At 38.7% G+C, this 24,487-nt stretch overlaps 1 protein-coding gene across 4 annotated transcripts in view; it reads left to right on the top strand.

The window, feature by feature from the left end:
* The window catches only part of LPIN1 (lipin 1), an 81,066-nt gene that overhangs the window by 44,208 nt on the left and 12,371 nt on the right, over nucleotides 1-24,487 (top strand). For 3 of the 4 annotated variants that reach the window (XM_068183440.1, XM_068183442.1, XM_068183443.1), the window contains 12 exons: nucleotides 44-163; nucleotides 5,567-5,696; nucleotides 7,607-7,913; nucleotides 9,376-9,469; nucleotides 10,845-11,032; nucleotides 11,948-12,041; nucleotides 14,406-14,475; nucleotides 17,049-17,126; nucleotides 17,249-17,341; nucleotides 18,657-18,730; nucleotides 20,688-20,832; nucleotides 23,501-23,649. In XM_068183440.1, the coding sequence (XP_068039541.1) occupies nucleotides 44-163; nucleotides 5,567-5,696; nucleotides 7,607-7,913; nucleotides 9,376-9,469; nucleotides 10,845-11,032; nucleotides 11,948-12,041; nucleotides 14,406-14,475; nucleotides 17,049-17,126; nucleotides 17,249-17,341; nucleotides 18,657-18,730; nucleotides 20,688-20,832; nucleotides 23,501-23,649 (1,542 nt within the window). The remainder of the gene's footprint in view (nucleotides 1-43; nucleotides 164-5,566; nucleotides 5,697-7,606; nucleotides 7,914-9,375; nucleotides 9,470-10,844; nucleotides 11,033-11,947; nucleotides 12,042-14,405; nucleotides 14,476-17,048; nucleotides 17,127-17,248; nucleotides 17,342-18,656; nucleotides 18,731-20,687; nucleotides 20,833-23,500; nucleotides 23,650-24,487) is intronic. The other variant, XM_068183441.1, reaches the window with a different exon arrangement.

The following is a 24,487-nucleotide window of genomic DNA, read 5'->3' as shown; positions in this document are numbered from 1 at the left end:
AACCAAATATGTTTTTTAAATATCACTTCTTTCCCCTATTTAGGATCCCTGTTCCAGATGTGTTTGTTGATGATGTGTCTGACATAAAGGCTCCTGCAGTTTCTGTGCTTTCTCAGTCTGCACCTCACACTCATTCAGATGGAGAATGGTCACCTCTTCAAAGGTACTTTTTCTGATAGTACAGTTCTAGTTAGTACCCTTATTTTAATTTTTCCATTATTGTCTTCTGTGCAAGTACTATATGAAGTCTCACTAACGATTTTGATATCAAACATGGTCAGTGACCATTATTAGATTAATACTTTTATATTTTCAATAAGATAGTGTACCAAAGCATCAGGTTGGCTTTGTCCTTGATGCAGCAAATGCATACATAAAAATGCAGGTCCATAAATTCTGAAGACTATTTTTATCTGTTAATGTCACTGCATATAAATACTACAGAGAGGAGGAATGTTTTGTGAAATCTGAATATATGCCTGATGCACAGACCTGGTAAGGGCTTCAGTGAATGTAGGTTTATAAATCTTCAGCATTTTAAGTGTAATCCTTTTAAGAATTTCCCAGAAATTTTAATATATAAAAATAAGATTTTTTAAAATGAATATGAGCTTTTCATGTTGCTTTTAATATAGATATGATATATTTACTGTGTGAAAAGGGCACATACAGTAGTTTGCATACTTTTTCCTGTGTGTATATTTGTGTGCATGTGTATACCTTTCATGTCAGAACAGAGCAGTTTGGACCTCCCTTTTTGTGTCTGTCAGAAAGGGACAGTTTTTTGCTCAATGCATTGCACTATAATTCCAGTTAGGTCTGTGTGTGTGCGCCCCATGCACGTGTGCTCCACGTCCCCCATGCAGACTGCTGGAGTGCAGCAATATTCACAAGACCTTGTCCTAACAAGTCTAATCTCAATATTCTGCCTCTGTAGTTGAGGGGCAGAGGAAGGGAGTGTGAGGAGATTATTTCAGGGCAATGGCTAAATTGAACTGTTTTGAATTGCATTCTGGAAGAAACATTGTCCAGTGCCTGTAAAGCTTATTGTGATCGGCTTCACCAGGCTGCTGATAGCATTTGTCAATACTATGCCCTTTTGATGGCTTTTGGAACTGTGTGTTCTGTTTGTTTCTTGATTGCAGTATCCTGGGTTTTGAAAACTCTCAATGTAAAGTCAGCATTTGTGTAACTAATGCACAAAGAGTTTATGTTAATCAGCACTTGTGAATATAATGACACCCTGTCTTTCTTTCTCCCCCATGCTCTGCTGCCCAGTGAGGCTATAGATTGTACAGGGCAAACCACTCTCCTCACTGTTCCAGCAGACAGAGGCCTATCTAATTCTTGTCCTCAACAATCTTCTCGCTTTTCTCTTCCGGACAGGTAGAGCAGTTGTCCTCCTTCTTTTCTGGACTGCTTTACACTTTAATACACCTTTTAACACTTTAATACACCTTTACCACATTAAGACTATGTGAACTGCTGTTGTATTCTAACTGTACTTATTGCTAACCCAGACACTTTGAAAGTGACATTGGAAACCACTTCTCAGTTTGCTTCTTTGTGTGCATTGAGTAGCAGTAAGTTACTTTGATGAACCATCCATTGAAAGACGGTGGCTCATACAAAATGATGTCAAAGAAAGCCTGGGTTAAAAATCAAGTTCCTTAAGATGATAAAAACCCCAAAAAGGAAGAATATAGCCAGTGAATTAATTCTTCTGAAGAATGACATTTTCACATAGCTTTTTACAATCAGTGTATATTTTAATGACTATTTTATCCCATGGTTTTCCTGAGTTGTTTGCTTGTACATAGATTACTAAAAGCAAAACAAAAACCTCAGAGAATAAGTGAGCAATAAAAAATGTAAACCTTATAATGGGAAGAGCCCCATGCCAAAAGAAAACTTCTCTCTCTAGGCCTTTGCAGTAGTGTAGGATTCCACTTTTCCACAGAGCTAAAAGTGGATACAGACACTTTCTGTGTTACCTTAAATTCAAGAAGTCTCAAGATTCTGCAGTCAAGCTCTTTAACTCCATTAAGTCAGTGGAGAGAGGTTACAGCAACGTTAAAAAATTTAAAGTAGTAGAATATGACGTCTACAAATCTCCATTAGTGCTGGGAAAGCTTTGAGTAATATATCAGGCTAAATTACTCATTGCTTATATCAACATAGTTGCCATACTAGGTACCTTAAAGCCATATCAAAACTGATAATCTTGAGGTTTTCTCAGCTTCTAGGTATGCCTTCTTTAACCTGACCATGTTGTAACACCAAGTCAAAGTGAGATCCTGGGTTGTTCAAAACTGTTCTCCTTAGCATGTTCTCATGGCAAGGAAGGGCAGGAACACAACTTGGGACGGAGCAGTGATGTGCTCTGGGTGGCTTCATGAACTTTGTTCTGGAGTTCGCCTTACAGACTAGATAGACATTTAAAGTGCTGTGCAACTTGTCTGAGTGAGGCTCTGTGTTTGCAGCTGTTGAAATAAGAAATGCTTGGTGGGTCTTTCAGCATTTTTTTTCCCTCCATGTGAAGTAAGGAATGCTATTATGGCCACATAAGAGGTGCTTCAGAGGCTCTCTGTCATTGCTGTGACATGTACATGATGTAGGCCTCTTTCCTTCTGATCATCTTTTATCACAGGTACTTTTTGTCACACAAGACAGGGCTTTTTCTCAGGGTCATATTGCGGCTTTTTCAGGGATCTCTTTGGTTCCTGTGGAAAACACTGCAAAGATCATTGTAGTCTGTTATTGCAGAACTGCCAACTACAGGCAAATTCCTTGTTCTTTGTTATTAGATTAAGTGCAGTCATAGCTGTTAAAGAATATATAGGACTGGGATACAAATATTCAGCATCTATGGGATGTGAATCAGAGATGCTGATATAAATACCTGAAGTTTCCCTTCCTTCTTGTGTACTGTTGACAGGATGGGTGGCACTGGTTTGATCTACAGTATCTCAGCAATCTGAGCAAGGCAAGGAAATTTCAGCTGGGCTGAGTCAGTGCATAACTTAAGGACACAGGAATTGCAAGACATAGTTCAGCCCAAGGCAACCCCAGACCATTGGGCAGCAGTTGCAGCAAGAACCTTCACAGAGCAGAGCTCTGCTGCTTTAACGCAGCCACGTGTGTGCCCCGCATTTCTGGTACTTTCCTTGTTTCTCTGAGAATAGAAATCACGGGGCTGAGTAACAGCTCGGGCTCTTCCCAATCACCTGTGTGTACAAGGGAACTGAATTTTCAGGGAAAATTATGGAGAAGACCAGGTTCCCCTCCAATACAAATCTGTTTTCTTACTGCAAAATGCAGAGGTTCTACCCAAGCTGAAGCAATACCTTTATTCTTTCAGGGTGTCTGAGTAAGTGAGCTTGGGCTGAAAAAAGACAGGTTGGAGATTTTTCTAGGTAAACAACAGGTATCTTGGGTGTTAAAGTGTCTGTAGTGCACAGGGTAAGACATGAAGTGACAAGGCTTCCTTAAATCTAGATATTTTAGGCTTAAAGCAGCAGTAGGAGCATTATTGCCTGCTGAGATTTTCTGAAGTGCTCAGGCTATTGATTTCCCAGGTTTCAATGGCCTCTACTGCAAATCCTACAAACTTTTCAGTGGAAAACACCTGCTAGGCAATTTTTTTTATTGTTAGAGCTTGAAAACACTTAAAAAATTGCACTGTATTGAATCTTTCATCTGTCAAATTATAGGTTACACCCTAAGGACAGAAAAAAATTGAAATTCTTAGGCCCTAAAAAGATGGCTTATAAATTTTATAATTTAATTAGGTAACATAAATACGTGTGGCTAAAATGTCCTGGTGTTTGTCCATATTCAAAGTGTATTTTACTGCATAGTTGAAAACAGTGAATAGTGTAGATAATTAGGTTGCTGTTGTTTCAGATGTGAATGTGAAGTAATTATTTTGCTGTGATCAGTGAATTCCCTACCAGCCGGCTTTACAGAACATTGAAAAAGGGAGACTTTATAACACCTTCCAGCAGCTAAAAAGGAGAGGAACTTTTCACAGGGGCATGTAGGTACAGGACAAGGAGCAATGGTTTTGAATTGAAAGCTTGGACTTTGGCAAGAAATTCTTCACCGTGAAGGTGTTGAGGCACTGGAACAGGTTGTCGTGAAAATTTGTGGATACCCCATCCCTGGAAATGTTCAAGGCCAGGCTGGATGGGGCTTTGAGCAACCTGGCTTCATGGCAGGGTGATTGGAGTAGATGATCCCTTCCAACCCAAACCATTCTATGATTTTACCTTTACATAAATTTCTCATGTTTGATTTATTCTTTTCTGAATAAACTGAATATCCACACCAGTTTGGCTCTTTCATAGATCTGTGGAATCACAGAATGATTTAGGTTAGAAGGGGCCTTAAAGATTATCTCGTTCCAACCCTCTTGCTATGGGCAGGGACATACTCCACTAGGCCAGGCTGTTCAGAGCCCCATTCAGTCAGGTCTTCAGGGATGGAAAGTACACAGCTTCTCTGGGCAACCTGTGCCAGTTCCTCACCACCCTCCCAGCTTTTTGTCCACAAACACCCTGGACTAATTCTTCCTAGGGCTGCTGTCAGTCCATTCTCTGCCCAGCCTGGATTGGGATTGCCTCGTCTCAATCATAGCACTATGCACTTGGCCTTGTTAAAATTCATGGAGTTTGGCACTTAATGAGATGGAAGCCTTTTGTTTTTAAGAATGAAAGTAACTCAGTTTGGACTTTTGATTTGGGAATATTGTGGATTCTTTTGTTGCTTTTGGTTTTTAAATCAGGATTGGATGAGGATACCAAGACATGTTACAGCTCCAAGAAAAAATGCAAGCTTTGTTCAGGAGGTTTTGGGGGAGATTCTATGACCTGTGTTATAATCTGCATTTTTCCTTCTGTCCTTGAAATTAGTGATTCATTATTTATTAATGACTGACTTGACATCACATTCTTGACTTCACCACATTAAAAATACACTATAAGCTGATAATTTACTAATTAATTTATAAATATTTATTATCAAGCAGTTATCAAAACAAACAGTTGAATATGTTTCAACTTAAAGGGCTCAAATTCTTTGTGTAGCTCTCCTGCTGTTTTCCTTATAAACATCCATCTAGTGGTTGAGCTGAGCAAATTAGAAAGGAGTCAACTGGATTTCTTAGATTAAAGTATTATTTAGGATAAGGTATCTTGTTGATGTGAGTAATTTCTGCACTTCACATACATTATTCACCTGCTGCTGGTACCATCCCCATTCTTTTTACCATGCAGAAAACCAAAAACCCTCCTGAAATCAGGTCCAGTGTTCTTGTTCTATCTCTTTCAGCCTCTCAAATACTACTTCTCTGACAGCACTTACTGAAAAAGGGATGAGGCCTCTGAATGCCAGTGTAAGGGGATCCTGAACTCTTTAAACTATTTTTCTATGCTTTCATACCTTCAGTTGGCTCTTGATTATTTCAGTCTTCAATTCCTTGTATTGATCGACATCGGTTTGGGAAGCACTAGGTGCATTGTGGTTACTTTTGCTTTTGTGACATTTTTTGTTTGTTTTTCTTTAGCCCATCAGACTCACGTCCTCCTACTCCTCAGAGTGACTCAGAATTAGTCAGTAAACCTACAGACAGAAGTGGACTGAAGGATAATCCCCACATGCACTGGGCATGGGGAGAGCTACCCCAGGCTGCAAAGGTATCCAACATAAGTTCTTTAATTATGCTTGGCATCTCTTTTGCTTTAATAGGGCATGTATGCTTAGTCTACTGCAGACTGATGAAGAGGACATGGATCCTGGTTTTACCTAAAATTGCAGTGTTTTATGTAAGAAAATTGAATCTTACTCCATAGGAGGTATAGGAAAGTACCTTATGGCATGGATATTCTCAATACTGGTGATAGACAGTAGAAAATTAAGAAGTAACTGAGACCCAGTCTTGTAAAAGTTAGAAGCCTCAGAAAAAAATGAAACCAAATGTCCTTTGGTAAATCACTGAAATTCAAAAATGATCTTAAATGGAAATTAGGTGCTTGGTATTAGCAGTCAGATTCACAGAAATGAAAATGGACTGCTTCAGTACAAAAGCATCCAGAGACACCTGCAGTTCTGTATCTGTGGATGTGCAGACCTGCTGTTCTCTTGGCTGACAGGACTGGCTTGGTGCCTGTCTCCTCCTGGAGCCATTTGTCCCAGTTAGGTGTGGAATCTGCAGCTGGCAGTGTTGTTTCCAGTGCTGCACAGAAACTGTGGGCAGCTGCCCACACTGCAGGCTGGTCAGGTGCTGGCTGGCTCCTTGTGACAGCTCCTGAGGAATCACAGCATTCACATGGGAAAGGGGAACCTTAGGATTTACATGTGCACCAGGGTATGAGAGATAGAGGTCAGGTTTCAGTGGAATACTGCAAATATGGGGGCTGGGATAGTGCAGAGTTTGGCACCTCCTGCTGAAGGCTGGCTTCTCTGCAGAAAGAACTACAGGTAAGATGGTCTCACACACAGTGTAAAGAGGAAAATTTGTTGTTTTGCAGGCCAGGGAAGTGGGCATCCTGTTCATTAAGACTTCTATGTTCTGGTGATGGCACCAGAATTACAATGGCACTATTGTAATTCGTTGTAATAAATTCTTTGTTGGTAATTAATGAAAAAAGGAGGGGTGGGAATCCAGAATTCTTAATTTCTTTAGAGGAGCTCTGGTCTCTTCTTTAATATGTCAGTGGTGAGCTGTCTCATCACCTCTGCACTATTCTCCTTCCTGTGTACATTACAAGAAATTTGGGAGCTATTTTCTGCTCAAAGAGAGCTGATTTAAGTGCACAGGTCCATGCACGTGTTCCAAATTGGCAGTTGCAGTCTAGAATGGAGGGTTTCCTCCTAGGAAATTTAGGTGTATCTATTTAATCCCAGTCACACACCCTTGTGTGTATTGCAAATCTCACCCCTAGAGGCTTTTCTCTCTGCAGTCCCTGTCTATGTCCCAAGCTATTCTGATCTTGCCATACCTGAACTGGGAGTCATACTTTGGCTGCTGTTGTACTTCATGTAAGAGTTGTTTGCTTGCTATGACATGAAGGTTATAGCAGCTGTGCAGCTGCTGCTGTAGTTCAGCTCCTCTCTGTCCCTCTGTAAGAGCACTTCTTGTCCCACATTCAGAGAAGATCTGGAATTGTTCCTATAAAGTGATTTAAATTCTAAATCTGGGAATTAGACAGTGTCCTGGTGCCTGAGACCATTTTGGTTTGGCAAGGACTCCAGTCTGCACCATCTTCTCTTGTTTGTCAGGTTAACCTGAGGGAAAGCCAGGATTTTCACAGGAAGAGAGGAAGGCAGGGTGAGAGGTGGGATGTGCAGGTGAATGGAGAATGAAGACTGTAGAACACATTGCAGAACAAATTTTTCCTGGCTCCAAGATGCAAATGAATTTTGCACAAACACACGGCAGAGAGGTCTTTTGCATATTGCAGTCTCTATCTCAGTGGTGGGTTTCTGCTGTAGTTGGTCATCCTGACAGTCTGATCTCATCGGACTGAACAGAACAGGTTGAACTCTGGCTGTTGTATTTTTTAAGGACTTTTCTTGGTAGTAATCTGTTAAATTTTCCTCACAGGCCAGTTCTCTACTCAAAGCAAAGGAACCCAGCATGGCAGATGTAAATCCTGAAAGCACTCACTTTCGGGTCATCCAGAGCTCTCCTGTAGAGGAGTTGAACACAGTGTCTCCTCTGCCTGCCCTTGGACAAGCAGATGCAGCAATTGCTGATGAAAGTGAGCCCTTACCAGCTGAGACCAATAAGCCAGAGACAGAGCTGCCAGGAGCAGCTGAACCCCCATTGCCTGCAAATGAAGAAATAAAGCAAGCTGCGGCTTGCTCAGCCCAACCGACTGGCAAGACGGATTCCCCTTCCAGAAAGAAAGGTAAAGGTGTTGATCCTGCACTTTTATATGCATGACTTTATCTTCAAATTTTATGGTGATAAAGCATCTTATTGCCATATAAATTAATCCATGCCCTGAAGGCACATTCAGATCAGAAAAGGAATAAACTTTCAAAACCTGAGTTGTGCATCAAGCTGTTCACATGAGATGCGTATTAGAAGATTCTTCCTGGTGTGAAATTGTTGGCAGCTCTGTGCATATGAGCAAGACTACAAAACTTGCTCCATTTGACAGATTTGGGGGTTTTACTTTTATGTGTAAGCAGACTGTGGATCTGCTGATTCACCTGAGTGATGTGTTGCTGAAAATTGTGGAAACTCTGCTCTAGTGCAAAGTTGTAGTATGTCTTTTGTGCAATGAATAGATTTGCCATAAAATAAGGTGCTTTTGTTTTACATGCTTTTCTGTTCTGTGTGGTACATACCCTGTCCTGAATGTGTGAAATATAACTTCGTCTGCTTTTCTGTCCTAATTTCTGGGCTCTATTTCCATGGTATTTTATAACAAGTGAACAAGTGTTACAATCTTCACATGAAATTTATTTGCTTACAACTGTTCTGTTTTAGAGTGCTGATTATTCCATAATTATGTAAGCTGTATAGAAGCCTAGTTTGTGCAGCTGCTTTTTAATCAGTACGCATACAAGTTTCTTGGCCTCTTCCCCATGCATTCCACTGTCTTTGAAAACAAAAAATGACGTGTTTCTCTGCTAACTATTCAGTCCTTGTATAGATTTTCTGATTGTTTTTGTGATGCTTCGTGTTGGAAATTGAGACAGTGAGAAGTTGCGGGTTTGAGAATGAATTCCAAATTGGGTTTTGACCTTACAGTGGTTACTTATCTAGGTATACTGGCAACAAGAGGACAGTGGTGGCTCTGTGCTGGTCCTAGTGACAGGCCTAGAAGGGATGTGTTGTCCCCTACAGTGGTTCATGTGCACACACATCACATCAGCTGAATGTGCTTAAAAGTGAGTTGTCTCCCTAACGAGCCAGTTATAGTGTGTTAGTGACCATATTTTAGTCTGTTATTTCCCTTTTTCAGGGAGGAATGTAGGATTTGTTCTCAAAGATTAAATGTTCTGACTGCCATACTGTGATAATAGGCCTATGCAAATACTTAGAAGGTTTTCCTTTTGCTGTTTTCCTCTGGTGACCACTGACTTCTGATTCACAATGGTTTTGTCTGGGATAGGGAGTCTTTGGCATGTCTCAAAACTAGTCCTCTGCTGTCCCGTTTTGCTCATTCATAGTTTGAACAATGTATATAAACTACTTGTTTTGAGATTTTTGGCAGAATCATTTTGTACAAATACAGTTCACAAACTGTTATAACTTTCTGGTTTCTCAGTCTTAAAATGAATAGCTAAACAGTAATAACAGCTCTGTATTGTTATTCAGAAAATATTAATTAATAGGCTTATTTGTTCTGTCCCTTACAGACAAACGGAGTCGGCATCTTGGTGCTGATGGTGTCTATTTAGATGACCTCACTGACATGGATCCAGAAGTTGCTGCACTTTATTTCCCCAAAAAGTATAAGTCTTTCTTATATTCTTACTTTTTAAAGAGTTCTTTTCACCTTCCATATTTAGATCAAACTCTTCATTGCCAACCATATAAGATGTCTTTTTCAGGGTTCAAGCAGAGATGAAGACAGCAGGAAAGTAAAAATTTCTAGAGAGGGATATTAGAACTTTTTGAAGGTACTGCATTTGAGCTTGAGAATGGTGCTTGCAGCTGGTTTTCTGTTTTGGTCAATTAAGCATCATATATTGATTGTGGATGGCTATCTAATATACAGTGATGTTTGTGAGTGTTACTCACATGTCCTGGGAGAGCAGTTGGCCTTGGGATATATTTATCCCCATGCCCTGACTTACTACCGTAAAGAACACATCTTGCTGTTAACAGTATTAGCAGAAAATTATTGGTTAATGTTGCTTTACTGTGGTTGATTCACCTGTAAATATGAATGTGAGAAAATAATTTTTGGAAGATGAACAACAGAATTACATATGGAAATACTGCACTCTGAACATGCAATTTCCAGCTTGTTCTGATCTTTATTGGAGTGTCTTGCAACATTTATAGTTCTCTTTCAACATATACTCTAGTCACTTGATGAAAGTAATTGAGCAACAACTAAAGTAGCTTGTATATTTTATTTTTCTTTTTTTGCTTGCTTAAACTCAGCTGCTGTAATATTAGCATTTCAGTAAAACTGAGAAGGATTATGGTATGGGGAAAATGTTGGATTGAAATTTCTCAAATGCATTCATATAAATTTGAAGTGGAAAGCAGAGTTTGATGAGCTTGAACTTTGTAATATTGATCTCATCAGATTTTAAGTGGGTATGATGATTTATTGTTTCTGAAAATTTTAATCCTAATAGTTTACATGTAGAGTATTTTATTTATACATACATGACACATAAATACACAAACATACACATTATTTGTTTGCATTTAGCTTTCAGTTTACGTAGTTAATATAAATTAAATAATAAACTTATGTGCTTATTCTTGTTCCTGTGTGGGAATAGTTTGACTAGTATAAACTCTGCTTATTGTACCATTATTTTGTCTACTAAGACTATACAGTTTATTGTCTTATTTTCCTAGCTCTTATAAATAAGTGAAGGTATAATTATACATGCCTAGTTTAGACAAGTAAGTAGAAGCAATCTAATGTTGGAGGCCACAGGAGGCCTATATTACTTTGTTTTGTTTTGCTGTTAAATTTAAACAAGGGTTCTTTTTTTTCTTTTTTGTTCTTTTTTGTTCTTTTTTTTTCTTTTTTTTTCTTTTTTTTTTCTTTTTTTTTTTTTTCCCTAAGCTTGTACATGTTAAAGGGAATGAATTTGGGAATGAACACCTGAAGACTGAATTCCTGATTTTTCTTTTCCAGTGGGGATAATGGCCAAAGCAAGAGCACGGCCGACGTGGGGCCGCGGCCAGCCAGCCACTCTCCGCAGTCTGTCGGGAGCTCAGGTGTGGACAGTGGGGCTGAAAGCACCTCGGATGGAATTCGGGACTTGCCCTCCATCGCCATTTCTCTCTGCGGAGGCCTTACTGAGAACAAAGAGATAACCAAAGGTACAGGATGACTGTGTGAATTGCAGACGTGTGCTGGCAGCTGGGCTTGAGCTTCCCAGCCTGAGGCTGCAGAGCCCTCCTGTGGCTGTACTCAGCGCTGGGCTGAGAAGATAGATACTGGCCATGTAATGATAAACTTCCTAGAACTCATGATTTTTAACACATTTGAACAATCCACTATATATGAAAATTTTTGGAATTATTTTATTGGTATTTTTACTTCCTGATAGTGCTATGTTTCGTATCACAGTAGTGTTAATTATACTTTTGCCACTTAGTACAGTATATAGCTAGGAAATTCACAGCTGTTGGAGTCAGCAGTGAAAAAGGTGGTCCATAAATGGGAACATGAAGAGAAGGAGTTGAAAAGTTCAACCTGATTCCTGCCTTACCTCCAGTTTGTGTGTAACTTTTAGATAAATCACAATACTTCGTGCCTTAAACTTCCAGTGGCATAATATGGCCACCTTAAAATAAATGTGTTAACACTTGCACTTTCTGCAGTAATGTGGTGTCATAAAATCATATGAGCCTGGTGCTACACTGACTGCTGCTCACAAGCTACTTATTAAAATGTTTCAAATATCCTGTGATTTATTTGAGTCATACTGTCATCTGAATAACTTGTAAATTACATAATTTTTCTAAAAGGAGATTTTCCTCCCTCGCAGTTCAATCCCTGAGCTTTCACTTCAGGTTATATTTTGAAAGGGAATACACCCAGAAACAAAGAAACCCTCATCTTCTGAAATTGAGAGTCTCTGAACAACTTGCTTCCATATTGCAGTTAAATCTCAGCACCCTTGTAATGAAGGTGAAACCAATGTATCTGAGAGGTGCTGAGAGGTTTAGGTTGGCCCATCCCAGGCATCTATAAATGCATGCTTTACAAATGTAACTTCTTTTCCCCCACAGAGGAGTTCTTAGAACATGCAGTAACATATCAGCAGTTTGTGGACAATCCTGCTATCATTGATGACCCTAACCTTGTGGTTAAAATTGGAAATAAGTAAGTATATTTCAGAAAAAAAAATTACTGTTGTAACAGAGACACTTCTTTGTCATTTCAGTGCATCACATCAGTATAACTGTAGCTGAAAGCCAGGTTTTGAATGTTTGTAGCTTGGATTCATCCAGAAAGAGTCAACTCCCTAATGAATTCAGGTCCTTCTAGTTACCTTTCCTCCTTTGAACTGAAAGTGAAGAGCAGTTTCAGATGACCTATTACTGACACAGTTTGAATTTCAAGAAGCTGTTATCAAATGCTAATAGTATTCACATTCAGTTGACAGAGTAAAAATGAAATACGATGTGAACTTGCTAAGGCTTGCCCTGAGCCAGTTTGAATAATTAATATTTACAGGGATACATCAGTCTGCTTCCAGTCACTCAGTACCAAGCAATTTTTTGTATATACTGAATATTTTGCTAATATGCCTCTGTGGGGGCATTGCTTTTCAAGGCTTGTCAAACTTCACCAACTAAGTATGAGGCTTCCATTTCTGCAAGGAAAGACATTATTTTGTATGCTTTTATTGCTGGCAGAAGGGCAGTGCTGTGTTCTAAGCCAGATGCAGGTTTTTGGGGGGTTCTTTAACTTGAGAGTTCCTTGCACCTTGCAAACAGAGGAGAGATCATGGCTTTGTGCTGTGCTTAGAGAGGTTTGGCTACCCTTAGTCACATACATGGCTCATGCAAGGGTGATGTACCAGGTGATAGTTTATATTGTGGATGCTGCAGCCTCATACCTGACCTCAGCCCTCTGTGGTCTGAGGTGAGTCACTCATTGCTTCCCTGACATTGTTCTCTGAATCTGATGGTAGTATTTATCTGCCCGCTGAATGTACTGCGGAGAGGGGAGGCCTTAGTGAGGATCTTAAATGTAATATTCTCTTAATGTCGTGTGAACTTCATCTTTCCTGGACAATGGACACTGTAATTGTCCTACTGTCTGCAACAAGTGTTGAGCCATGTTCAACGTATAATCGCAGGAGCTTGACATCCTACAGACTGCAGCCCCTAAGTTTTATGTGGTTCCTTGATGGAAAAAAGGAAAAAAGCTTGTAAAAATGTGGCTTATGCTGTGATAAAGATGAATATAATAAGGCTTGTAGCTGGATGGATGCAGCCAGAGAGTTGCAGTCAAGAGCTCTGTCCAGATGGAAGCTGGTGTCCGTGAGGGCTCTGTCTTGGGGACTGGTGCTCTTCAGTATCTTTGTCAATGACATAGACAGTGGGACCAAGTGCACCCTCAGCACATTAGCAGATGACACAAAGCTGAGTGTTGCAGTGGAATCAACAGAAGGAGTGATACTATCCAGAGGAGGAAAGGGCCCACAAGAAACTAATGAAATTCAAGAATTTAAAATGCAAGATGCTACAACTGGTTTGGGGCAATCCCAGATATGAGTACAGGCTGGGAGATGAACTCATTGAGAGCAGTCCTGTAGAGAAGAATTTGGGGGTTCTGGTGAATGAAAATCTGGACATAAGCTAGAAGTGTGTGTTTGCAGCCCAGAAAGGCAAACATGTCCTGGGCTGCATCCAAAGCAGCAGGGGCAGGTCGAGGGAGAGGATTCTGCCCCTCTGCTCTGCTCTGTTCAGACCCTACCTGCAGTGCTGCATCCAGCCCTGGGCTCTCCAGCACAGGACCGACATGGACCTCTTAGACCAAGTTCAGAGGAGGGACATAAAGGTGATCAGAGGGCTGGAGTGCCTCTCCTGTGAAGACAGGCTGAGAGAGTTGGGTTTCAGCCTAGAAAAGAGAAGGCTCTGGGGAGACTTCATTGCAGCTTTTTAGCACTTAAAGGGAAAGTAGAAAAAAGAGGGAGAGCAACCTTTTATATGGTAATAGTGATAAGATACAGGGGAACAGTTTTAGATGAAAAAAGGGAAGGTCTAGATTAGATGTTAGGATGAATTCTTTACTGCGTTAAGGATGGTGAGTTACTGAAACAGGTTGTCCAGAGAAGTGGTGGATGTGCTGTCCCTGGAAGGGGTTAAGGCCAGGTTGGATGGGGCCCTGAGCAACCTGATCTAGTGGAAGGTGTCACTGCCCAAGGCAGGCGAGTTGGAATTAGATGATCTTTAAGGTCCCTTCCAACCCAACCATTCTTTGATTCTATGATGGCTTGAGTAATGTGTGACCACCCTTTCTACTCAAGGCCTAGCTTCTCTTGCATACCCTGAAAAATATACGTGGTAAATACCTGTGAGCATTCTGTGGAATAAGATGGGTCTGTTATTACTAGTGCAGGTCAGAGTTTGACCTGTGCTTCATGGCTTTCACCTGCCAGGTGGTGAATACCAGGTAGATTGTGAATTGTGACTTTGGGATTACAAAATGCTGTAATTGTCTCCCTTGCGTGCCCAGGTACTACAACTGGACGACAGCTGGTCCCCTTCTGCTGGCAATGCAGGCATTCCAGAAACCTTTGCCAAAGGTGAGATTGAACCTGAAGGCTGGTAAGAGGAGGAGTTTGGAAATGATGCCACTGATTAAGGGAGGGAAATGGGTTGTTGTACAAGAGAATCTGCACATTAGTAAAATCTACCCACATAATTATTCGTCTATCATGTGATGGACTAAGTTTAGTCTGTGACTAGTGTTTTCTAGGCTAAAGTTACTACAACTATTTTGAAGTAGGAAAATTTCTTTTTTACTTCATTAATATGGATTTTAGACATAAATTTTATTGACCCATGGTAATGCTTGCTGTAACTGAATACTTGGTGTTTGCTTTCTGTTTTATATGTATACAGCATATATTATTAAGTCAATATAAATAACCTCAATGGATAGGGTTTAAATGCTAGATGAGGAAGGCCTGTAGCTTGGTAACTTTTTGTTTCTCAGTTGGTTGTTCATAACCCAGGTAGGTAGTGCCAGATAGCTGTGTGACTGTGTGACAACAGTGAGTGTGGTCTTCTATAAATGTGCTGAAGAAGTTAGTTCAGTGCCACATGACCTGGTGCCACCTAGGTGATCATGACAGAAATACTGTAAATGTATCTAAAGCAGTAGTATCACCACTATCAACATTTTGTGTCCTGGTTAGACACGGATTTAATACATTTTTGAACCTAAACTCTTCTGCCATTTGCAGCACTTCACATATCTTTGGGATTGTTCTGTGTGAATTCAAATGTTATCTCTGTTGCCATCACTGTGGACTAAAAATTTCTATAAAGCCCAGAATACTCTCTGCCAGTGTTTCTTTCTTAGTGCCACATTACCTTTATAAGCAATCATGTGCAGCTGCATGGTAACATCCCAGTGTAAAATAAATTGAGCCTAAAAATCCCAAGTATCTGGTAAACGTGGTTTAAATTTCAAAGATTTCACAGAGCCAGATGTTTTGTGCATTACTGCAAATGTTCTGGTAATCATCAAAGGTGGGATTCATCCCATGGAACTCAAATTCCCACATAAGGTACATAGTTATCCTACTCTATATTTGTTGGGTGCTCACACAGTGTGATTCAAACCTTGATAGGCGCCTCTTGGGTCTTCAGTGGCAATAAAAATAATGTAAGGTAACTGCATTTTAAATTAAACACTTCAAAGCCTGAGCCAGATGTCTTGGGTTTTGCCTAGGATGGATAAATGGAAAGAAGTGTTATAAAGTATTTTTCCATAATGTTACATCAGATGGCAATTCTTTCAACAGCTTTATACTTATGTCATTATTCACATAGGTTATCAGTTGAGAAAAATCTTCTATGAGTGTGTAATTCCATGTGCTTGGGTTTTTTAATGGTTAATTTATATTCTGAATGCTGACAACTTGAGAGTGCAGTTTTAATTTAGTGGAGAAGCCAATATTTATAGTTTGAACAATCTGTATGTTTGGAAAGGTTTACTTGGTTTACTGTACATTTGAAACTAAAAAGACTCATTTATGTTACCAATCATCCTACTGGTTTTCTTCATCATTTGTGACTTAGAGTTTTGATTTGCTGTAGTAATGAAGTTAAGGAATTGAAGTATTAAGATACTTTAGTAATAAACAGAGTTTATAAAGTGTTTGAAAACGTAAGTTTTTGCAAAAAAATTACTGATGTTCTGTAAAATACACTTCAATGCACATGTAATTGTAAGCATTCCCCCACTAAAAGTCTATAGGACATCTGCTTGAAGTTGTTGACATGTTAGAGAATCTCCTTAAATTGTAGCTTTTTTTCTCAATTGTGGTACTCCATTCTCCATAGCTCCATCTGCTCCCTGTTTTTCTTAATTTGTTTGAAAAACTCAACTTTATTCCTCTGTAATTTTTTTTCTCATATACTTTAGATAATATAGTGAAGAAAACCTATGGAAAAACTGAGAAAAGGGATCAATTGTGCCACATGTTATCTGAACACAGCCCCCTCTTAACTGCTAAGAGTTCTTGGTTTTTAAAATTTTTTAAAAAAATCATTAATCAACATCACAGCTTTATTTTGGTGACCTTACTTGCAGTGGAAGCTATCATCTTAGAAATATAGTGGCCAAGCTGTTCTAGGATGTACCAAACCCTGTGGCCTCTTTTACCTTAATATCTTCCTGTTCCATCTGTTGCTTCTCTCTGACTGAAAGAATTCAGCTCCCCTTGTTAAAATGCATAAGACTCCAGTCATTATGGATATTTTAAAGAAACTTTTCTACTGGTGTCTAGTATGTAGAACCAATGTAAAGTAGAAAAAGTTTATAAAATAAACTCCTCTGACATTTTCAGTCAAGTTCATAGCATGATAATTCATGAACTCATAACCTCATAAAAGCTAGTAATTGCTTTTTGCTAAGCTGGTGATTAAATACAAACTTTGTAAATAACTCTTGCATGTCAGTTTGTTACTGTTTTGCATGACGCCTCCTTCAGGAAGTTATGTTTTAATTTTTTTTAATGTATAATTTGTACTAAAAAACTTAGAAACAGCAGGTTCTCCATTCTAGACACTATACTAATATCTCTTTATGCTTTTTTTCTTCTTTGATTTGATTTTTTTTTCATTTTCCTTTTAAAAATATCATAAGTATTCATGCTTAAGTTACTTCAGAGCAGCTCTGGATACCATTAGATTTTGCTTTAGTAGAATTTATGGTCCGCAGACAGTATGTTTACTTTTATTCTATTTATTATCAGTTAAAATTGTGTGTTTGGCACTTTTTCATTTATGTATGTCAGGTTGTCCTTTATTTTGGGCCTTTTTTATGTTACCATCCATTTATCACAGGCAACTGTGGAAACTATAATGAGGGACAAGATGCCAAAGAAAGGTGGAAGATGGTGGTTTTCATGGCGAGGGAGGAACAGCACTATTAAAGAGGTAAGTTTAAGAAGGAAGCAGAGTTTCCTAATGCTTGCAGTGAGAAGGCTGGGTATCAGCATATTCATCCCTCAGAACTTCACTTCAGAGGGTAACTTGGTACTCAGTTTGACTGAGGATATACACCTTAAACATAGTCTGAAGTCTGGTTTGTTTTGACTTCAGAAATATTTGGATCAGATCCTACCTGAAACATTTTCCTGAAGAATTTTGATTTATTTTCATTACACAGATCTGAGGCAGTAGTATCTAATGTATTAAATCTCTGTTTGGTAACCTAGAATCAGAATTGTGCCACTAATTTAAAGTTTTCACTCAGATTACCTACCTTTCAGCATCTTTCTTTTGATGGTCAAAGAGCAGACATATTTATGAGTAGAGTGAGCTGTAAAACTCAGCAAAACCTAAGATGGCAAACTGACTATATATATTGGTTTGAAAGTCTTTTTGAGTTTCTTTTCAGAGCGTTAGAAGTTTGTGATAACAATCTTAAAATCATGGATGAACACTGGAAAACTGAAAAAACAAAGCTTTATATGAAATATTGTTGGCTAGTAAAACCTCTCCATATTAATTTATACTACTGAAGCATAAGTACTTGAGGGGAGAAAAGTACTTTTAATACAATTTTATGGTTGTACCTGTGTCAAGAACTTTAACCTTGCATGAGATAACCGTTGTACTGGTCTGTGGGTATGGGTTTCAGAGCATGAGATTTTAGTTTTATAGTTGTTTGAAGTTTTTACGATTTTATCTGGAAGTATTTTATTATCTCTTGAGGTGTGACAACTTTAAATGGAACTATGTAAAGCAGAACTATTCACTATTTTAAAATCTTGTGGAATGAATTTGTTAGTGTTCAGCATCTACTCAAGATAAAAGCAGTTTAGGAAGTTTTACTGGATTTAAGATTTAAATGATTCTCTAAAAGGTAATTAGTGGGTTATTTTTCCTTCTCCCAAATCATCCTTTCCTTTCTCAGGTGGAATCTAGGTATTTGAGGTGTATGAACTGAGTAGCCATGGAGTTGATCCCAGAACTTCAACAGTACTAGATGTTAAACATGGTATTTCTCTACTTCTTCCCTGCAAAACTAAATCTTAATTACTGTTCTCAGTTTTATAGTTGCAGTTTTTAGTTCTTTGTACTGCCTTTATTCTTTAAGGGTTTTATTTTGCCTACAAAGGAGACACACATACTGTTGATTTTTACCAAATCTGTACAAGGCAGAATTTGATTTTCAACTGTTTTTCTAAAAACGTGTACTTTCTGCTCAGCAGGAGATGCACAGCTACTCATACTTGTATTTTTACAGGAAACAAAGCCAGAGCAAGGTATGAGTGAGAGTGGACTTACAGAAGACTCTTCACAGATGAGCAGGGGAAACAGGTACCCCCAAAATCATCCGTACCTGAAACAAGCAAGAGTGACCATTTAAAACAACAGCAAGTTACCTCAACTATTTGAACAAAGAAATACTGTCTCAGTGAAATACTTTTAATTTGTTACTCATTGCACCACAGAAGTACAAATAGGAGACCCCTACCCATGGCAGGGCTGCAAACCTTGTGAGTGCACTCTGGCATTTCTGTGGTTTCGCTGGCAGCTCGGGGACACACATTCCAGCCCCTTGGAAACAAACTGTGATTGGAGCAGTTCTCCAGAGCTACATGTATTTCTCTAGAGTTTTTAAGGGAACATCATAGATGAACCCAAGGTGCTGTCAGATCCCAGTTGCTTGGTTTTTTTTTTTTTAATTTATTTAGATTTATGGCCTGACAAATTAGTTGGTTCCTGCATAAGGGACTTTCCAGAGTGTTTTCCACAGGCAATAGTCATGCTTTCCAGGATTATGGAAGTCTCTTCCTTCTTGTGCTCCTAACAAATCACACTGTATAGCCAGAATCTCACCTTGGAGGGTTCCATAAGATGAGTTTTAGCTTGCTTTAGAGGGATGAGTTAGCCAGGGACAGCTCTCCTACCTTGTCCCTTTAAGATGCATATACATCTAAATGTAAAGACATCTTGTTTGTGCTGGCTGCAGTTACAGCTGAAAAGGACCAGATTCAAATATGCTTTATGCTCATTAAGGGGGGTTGCCCTTCTGGAAGAAAAAGCTCTCATTCTTTCTGTTGGTCAGCAGCTGCAGTCCAGGCAAATGTGCTGGAAGGAGGAATCCTCATTCTGTAGGAGATTAGTTACTGTCTCCATTGACTCTGAGATTGAGAGCCAGAGTAAATTGGAAAGGCTGTTTTTCTTTTTAAGGATGGCAAGTGACATAGAGGTCTGTTTCTTATGTGGTTGTTCAAAAATAAGGTTTAAAGTGGTATTAAGAGTTCAAGCAGACTAGATTCTGAATTTGGTATTCTTTGTTTAAATTTTAACTGGCCTTATAAATCTCTCATTAAAAATTTATTGTTTGCAAGTAAAATATGACAAGTGGGATGTTGAGTAAAGCTTTTGAGATCGCATGTCACAAAGGATAAGATAGGCTTTTAAATGAATGTTACTAGTCATGACATGCAGTACCTTGATATTGGGTCAAGACTACCTGACATTAAACAGCCTCCAAGTGTGATTGAAATAAAAGGCCAAATACTGATTGTTTTAAAGATCAGTTTTGTAGGATCTGATAGGTTTTTTTAACTGTAGGAAAATGTTCTTTCTGAGGAAGAATACCCTTAAGAAGTTTCTAAAAAATGGTTGTAGCAGAACAAAAGTAATTATTCCAACATGTATTTAAACAAAGTACTATAAGGGAGCTCAGGTTTTATGACTTTTCATCATTGTATTCTGAACAGGGTAATCCTGCAAATCCTGGAAAAGAATAATCTAGTTATCTGAAGTTGCTCATTGAAAGAACAGGAGGAATTATTTTGTATGATAAAACTTCCATAACTGCATTTTTTTAAAATTAATTTTTAAATTCTTTGTGGGAGGAGAGAAGAGGGAAAGCCCGCATAAGTGCCTCTTTCTTCTTTTGAGAACAGAGGATTTTTTTTTGCAGTTTTAGTATCTAATGGGTATTATTTTTGTATCATATGAGATTTTTGAGTTAATATAATACATTAATTTATATTCATCAGATTTAAGTGATGAAACTGTTGTTATAGCCATTCACTTGCCTATAACAGTCCAAGTTTGAATAATGGCAAATGTGTGAATGAAAGTTTGGTACTTCACTGATATATTAAAACTCATTATATGAATGACCTCCTGTGAGACAGTACTTGGTAGCAGAGAATCAATGACTTATTTGGTGACTCACTGTTAATGCATTTTTAATGGATACTGAGATGCATTTACTGACATGATAACATCATTTTCTGTGTGTGCAATGTTCCAGAATAAAAGATGAATCTTCTTCAAGCGATGAAGACCCTAGAGCTGCCAAACAAAACCTTGGGTCATTACAAACCAACTCCAGTCATCTTTCATTATTGTCTGGAATCAGTTACAAAAAATCACTTCGACTCACTTCTGACCAACTTGTGAGTTAATTTTACATCCTTGTCCTTAAATGGCATTTCTAATACAACATAAATCTTTACTGTTATTCAGGCTTCAAAGCTTAATTAGCTCTTACATCTTGCATTTAATGCTCTCTCATTATATTTTTTGAAAAAGCCTTTTCCCTTCTATTTTCTGTGTTAAACATGAATGTTGTTCCTTGCAGCAAGTGCTGGGGTTTGGAGGTGGGATCTCATTTAGAAAAATATCAAATTCCAAAGTGTGTATTTGTCACCTGAGTAAGTGTATTGGCACCGCATCCTTCTTTGTAGTATGTGAAATGTGTATAAGTTAACCAGCATCTCTTCTTTCTCCTTCCTCTCTTTTCCTTTTCTCTCATTTATAGGCAGATAGTAATATTTTGCGTAAATACAGTTTTCTGTTAGTAACTTCTGAAAGAGCTGCTTGTGAATTTATAATGAGGCCAGGCTGTTGATTTCTTTGGAGCTTATTAATTTCTTTGAAGCCAATTCTCTTCCTCTGTGACAGAGGTGTTTTGGCTAATGATGACAAAACTGTTGCAGTTTTGTGTTCTGTACATTTCAATTTGATCTGGAAAAATGGGCTTGTATAGGGAAATACTTCTTGTCATCTTAGGTACAGATAATTAATTTTCTGAAGGAAACCCACATGAGGCGTACAGCATTTAACAGCCCATCACTCACTGCCTGGATAATTTGTAAGAAATGCAGTTTTTCCCAAGAGACAGATGAGATGTGTTGGTTATTTTCTGTTGCAGAGAGCAGGGGTTACACAAATAAAGTGGGATTTTACAGTTTTAGAAACTTTGCAGAAATTAGCTGAAGTTAAAACTGCTCTTAAATTGGTTTCTTGATGAAACAGTGGATGAGATTCATCAGTTACCCATGAGTTCTGTATTCTCACCTACTTTTAATTTTTTAACTAATTGAAAAGTTGCAATGAAAGATAAGGAAAATATACACTAAGAGTGTAAAATTCATACAGGTCTTGGGAAAATGAACAGCTAGGTTCTCAAATAGAATCAAATCAGTAGCCTCTTGTCCCACATGTCACTAAGTGGCACAGGAGACAGTGAAGGGCAGCAAAGTGGGAGAGTTTAAGGATAGGTAGTGTAGGCTGAAGGGTAGTAGTTCATGTGGTGTGAGAGGTCAGTTATTGTACAAAAGAGATGAAATACTGTAGAGCACAAATTTTCCTAGAAAAGGTCTTAATTACAGTTTATGGAACTTTGTTACTCGCATTTCTCTCTGCGTATGTATCTGCCTTTCAGAGTGGGAAACGCCCTTAGATGGTACCCATTCCATCATTTGTTATTGTTTATGTGAACATTTGGGGTTTTTTTTTTAATTTACCTGATTGTGAAACAGGATTTTTTTGTTTATTTGTTTTGTTCTGTTCTATAAATCAATGCCTAGTATATACCACACAGGGTAAGCCTCTACTGTTGTTATTTAGAATACCTCTACTAAAAGCAATAAAATTCAGTGTGACCAAATTGAGTTGACTGGTTGGATGCCAAGTGCCCAGCCAAGCCACTCTGTCACTCCCCTTCTCAGTGTGACAGGAGAGAGAACATAAGGTCGATAAACAAAGAGAAAAACAAGTATATTCTTTACTTCCCACCAGTGAGGGATGCTCAGCTACTTTGCAGAAAGCAGGGCTTCAGCTCTGAGAGGCAAACATTGTAACTTAACAAATGTCCCTTGCTCCTTCTCCTTTCTTTAACTTTTATGTCTAAGCTGATGTATAGTTTGGAGTACCCCTTTGGTTAATTTGGATTATCTGGCCTGGTTGTGTCCCCTCCCACAATGCTGTCCACCCCCAGCCCCTTGATGGGGGAGGAATGTTGGAGGAACAGTGCTGGTGCTGTGCCAGTGCTGCTCAGCAGTACCCAAAGCACCAACACCTTTCTAGCTGCCAGTGCAAAGCACAGCACTGTGAGGGCAGCTGTGGGGAAATGAGCTCCAGCTCAGCCAGACCGAATACAATTTCCACCCCATTCCATACCATTTGTATCACACTCAGTTCCCACATAATTGATATATCTTCTAACTGTTCCATTGTATTTATTTCTTGTTATTGAAATCCCTCCTTACCCACAGATTCAATTTAACTACATTCTGAAATCATCTCTATACCAAACATATATTTCATCAACTACTATCCTATCCTTTCGTAGATACATGTTACTTTCCCATTCCATGGCCTTCCTCCACCCCTTCAGATCCATGACTTGGTCTCCATTGCATCAGGATGGGCGGCCAGGACAGGAGAGCAGCATACCTGATTGTTGGCACTGACACCGGTCCGGCTTGGGTCCTCATTGCATTCCCCTCGCTTCTTGCAAAATTCATTCTTCATCAGTTCTTGTCATTGCTGCTACTTTGCTTCCTGCAGCATACAGCTTACACCACAGATTATTTTTCCCCCAAGGTTAAATCTCCCTGAGGCACATATTGGTTCTCCCTATACTTCTCAATTACCCACTGAGTACACCCTGGTCTTTGGGCAAAACCAATCCCACACATGGGTTTGACTTTATGGGAGGAGAAATCCACACCAGTGTCCCCAGCCAAATACTCCAAGGTAATGATCATGTGCAGCTTTAACACTGTGTCCATTTTACATGCTTAGTTTGTTGATCACCTTGCTGATAATGTCTTGTAGAAAAGCTTAAAGCTCAAGAATGGCCCCAATGATGTGACCTTTAGTGTTACAACCCAGTATCAAGGCACTTGCCGCTGTGAAGGCACCATTTACCTATGGAATTGGGACGATAAAGTTGTTATTTCTGATATTGATGGAACAATCACACGGTGAGTTCATGAACAGGGAGAGACTTTATAAACAAGGATTTTCCTCCTTAGTTTAAAGGAAAACATAATTAATAAGGAATGTTAATCACAGAATCTTCATATACAAGTGTTTTGGGACATTTTGTTTCTTGTTTTTGGTAGGTTTTTTTTGGTTGGTTTTAAATTTTTTTTTTAATTTTAAAATTTGGCTTTCAAACCAGACAACAATCTTTAGCTGAATTCCTAATTTAATAGACACATGTCATATGTCCCCATTATTTGTCACCTGTTGGTGTTTCATGATAGCATTTACAGCAGTATTGGAGGACCTTCTGCAACATTCTGACCTTTCATGATACTCATGAAGTAGGTAATAATTAAAAGAGTAATTAAATATGAAGGAGAAATTATAAAGAAGAAACATGTGAATTTTATTTTAAATGGCATTCCTGGGGCATTCTATTGTTAGGCATTATTAGAAGACTAGACTGCAAAATCCATGTCAGAACTAGAATCTGATGGAAAGTTTCAGTTTAGTACTTTGGGTAAAACTCATAATTTTGGAATGACCAAAATGATTCACTGACTGGCTGGTTTCTATTTATTTAGTGTATTTAACACTGGGGAAAACAATTGTGTGTGGAACAGGGAAAGCATGAAATAAAAATACAAGCATTGTCTTTTTAAGTGAGATGTTTAATTTGTTTTGAAATCAATTTCTTTCAAAATCAAACTTAGCTATATCTACTTAGGAAAAAGAAGAAGGAAAAATAATTTTCAAGAGCAATCTGAGGGAAATTAAAATACTTGATTTAAACTGAAACTCTCTTCTTTCTTGTGGTTTATCCATTGTATGTCA

This window comes from Anomalospiza imberbis, chromosome 3 (assembly GCF_031753505.1).
Source record: "Anomalospiza imberbis isolate Cuckoo-Finch-1a 21T00152 chromosome 3, ASM3175350v1, whole genome shotgun sequence".
In the NCBI taxonomy this organism is placed as follows: Eukaryota; Metazoa; Chordata; class Aves; order Passeriformes; family Viduidae; genus Anomalospiza; species Anomalospiza imberbis.
Note: the sequence above shows the minus strand (reverse complement) of the source record. Positions and strands in the feature narration are given on the sequence as shown.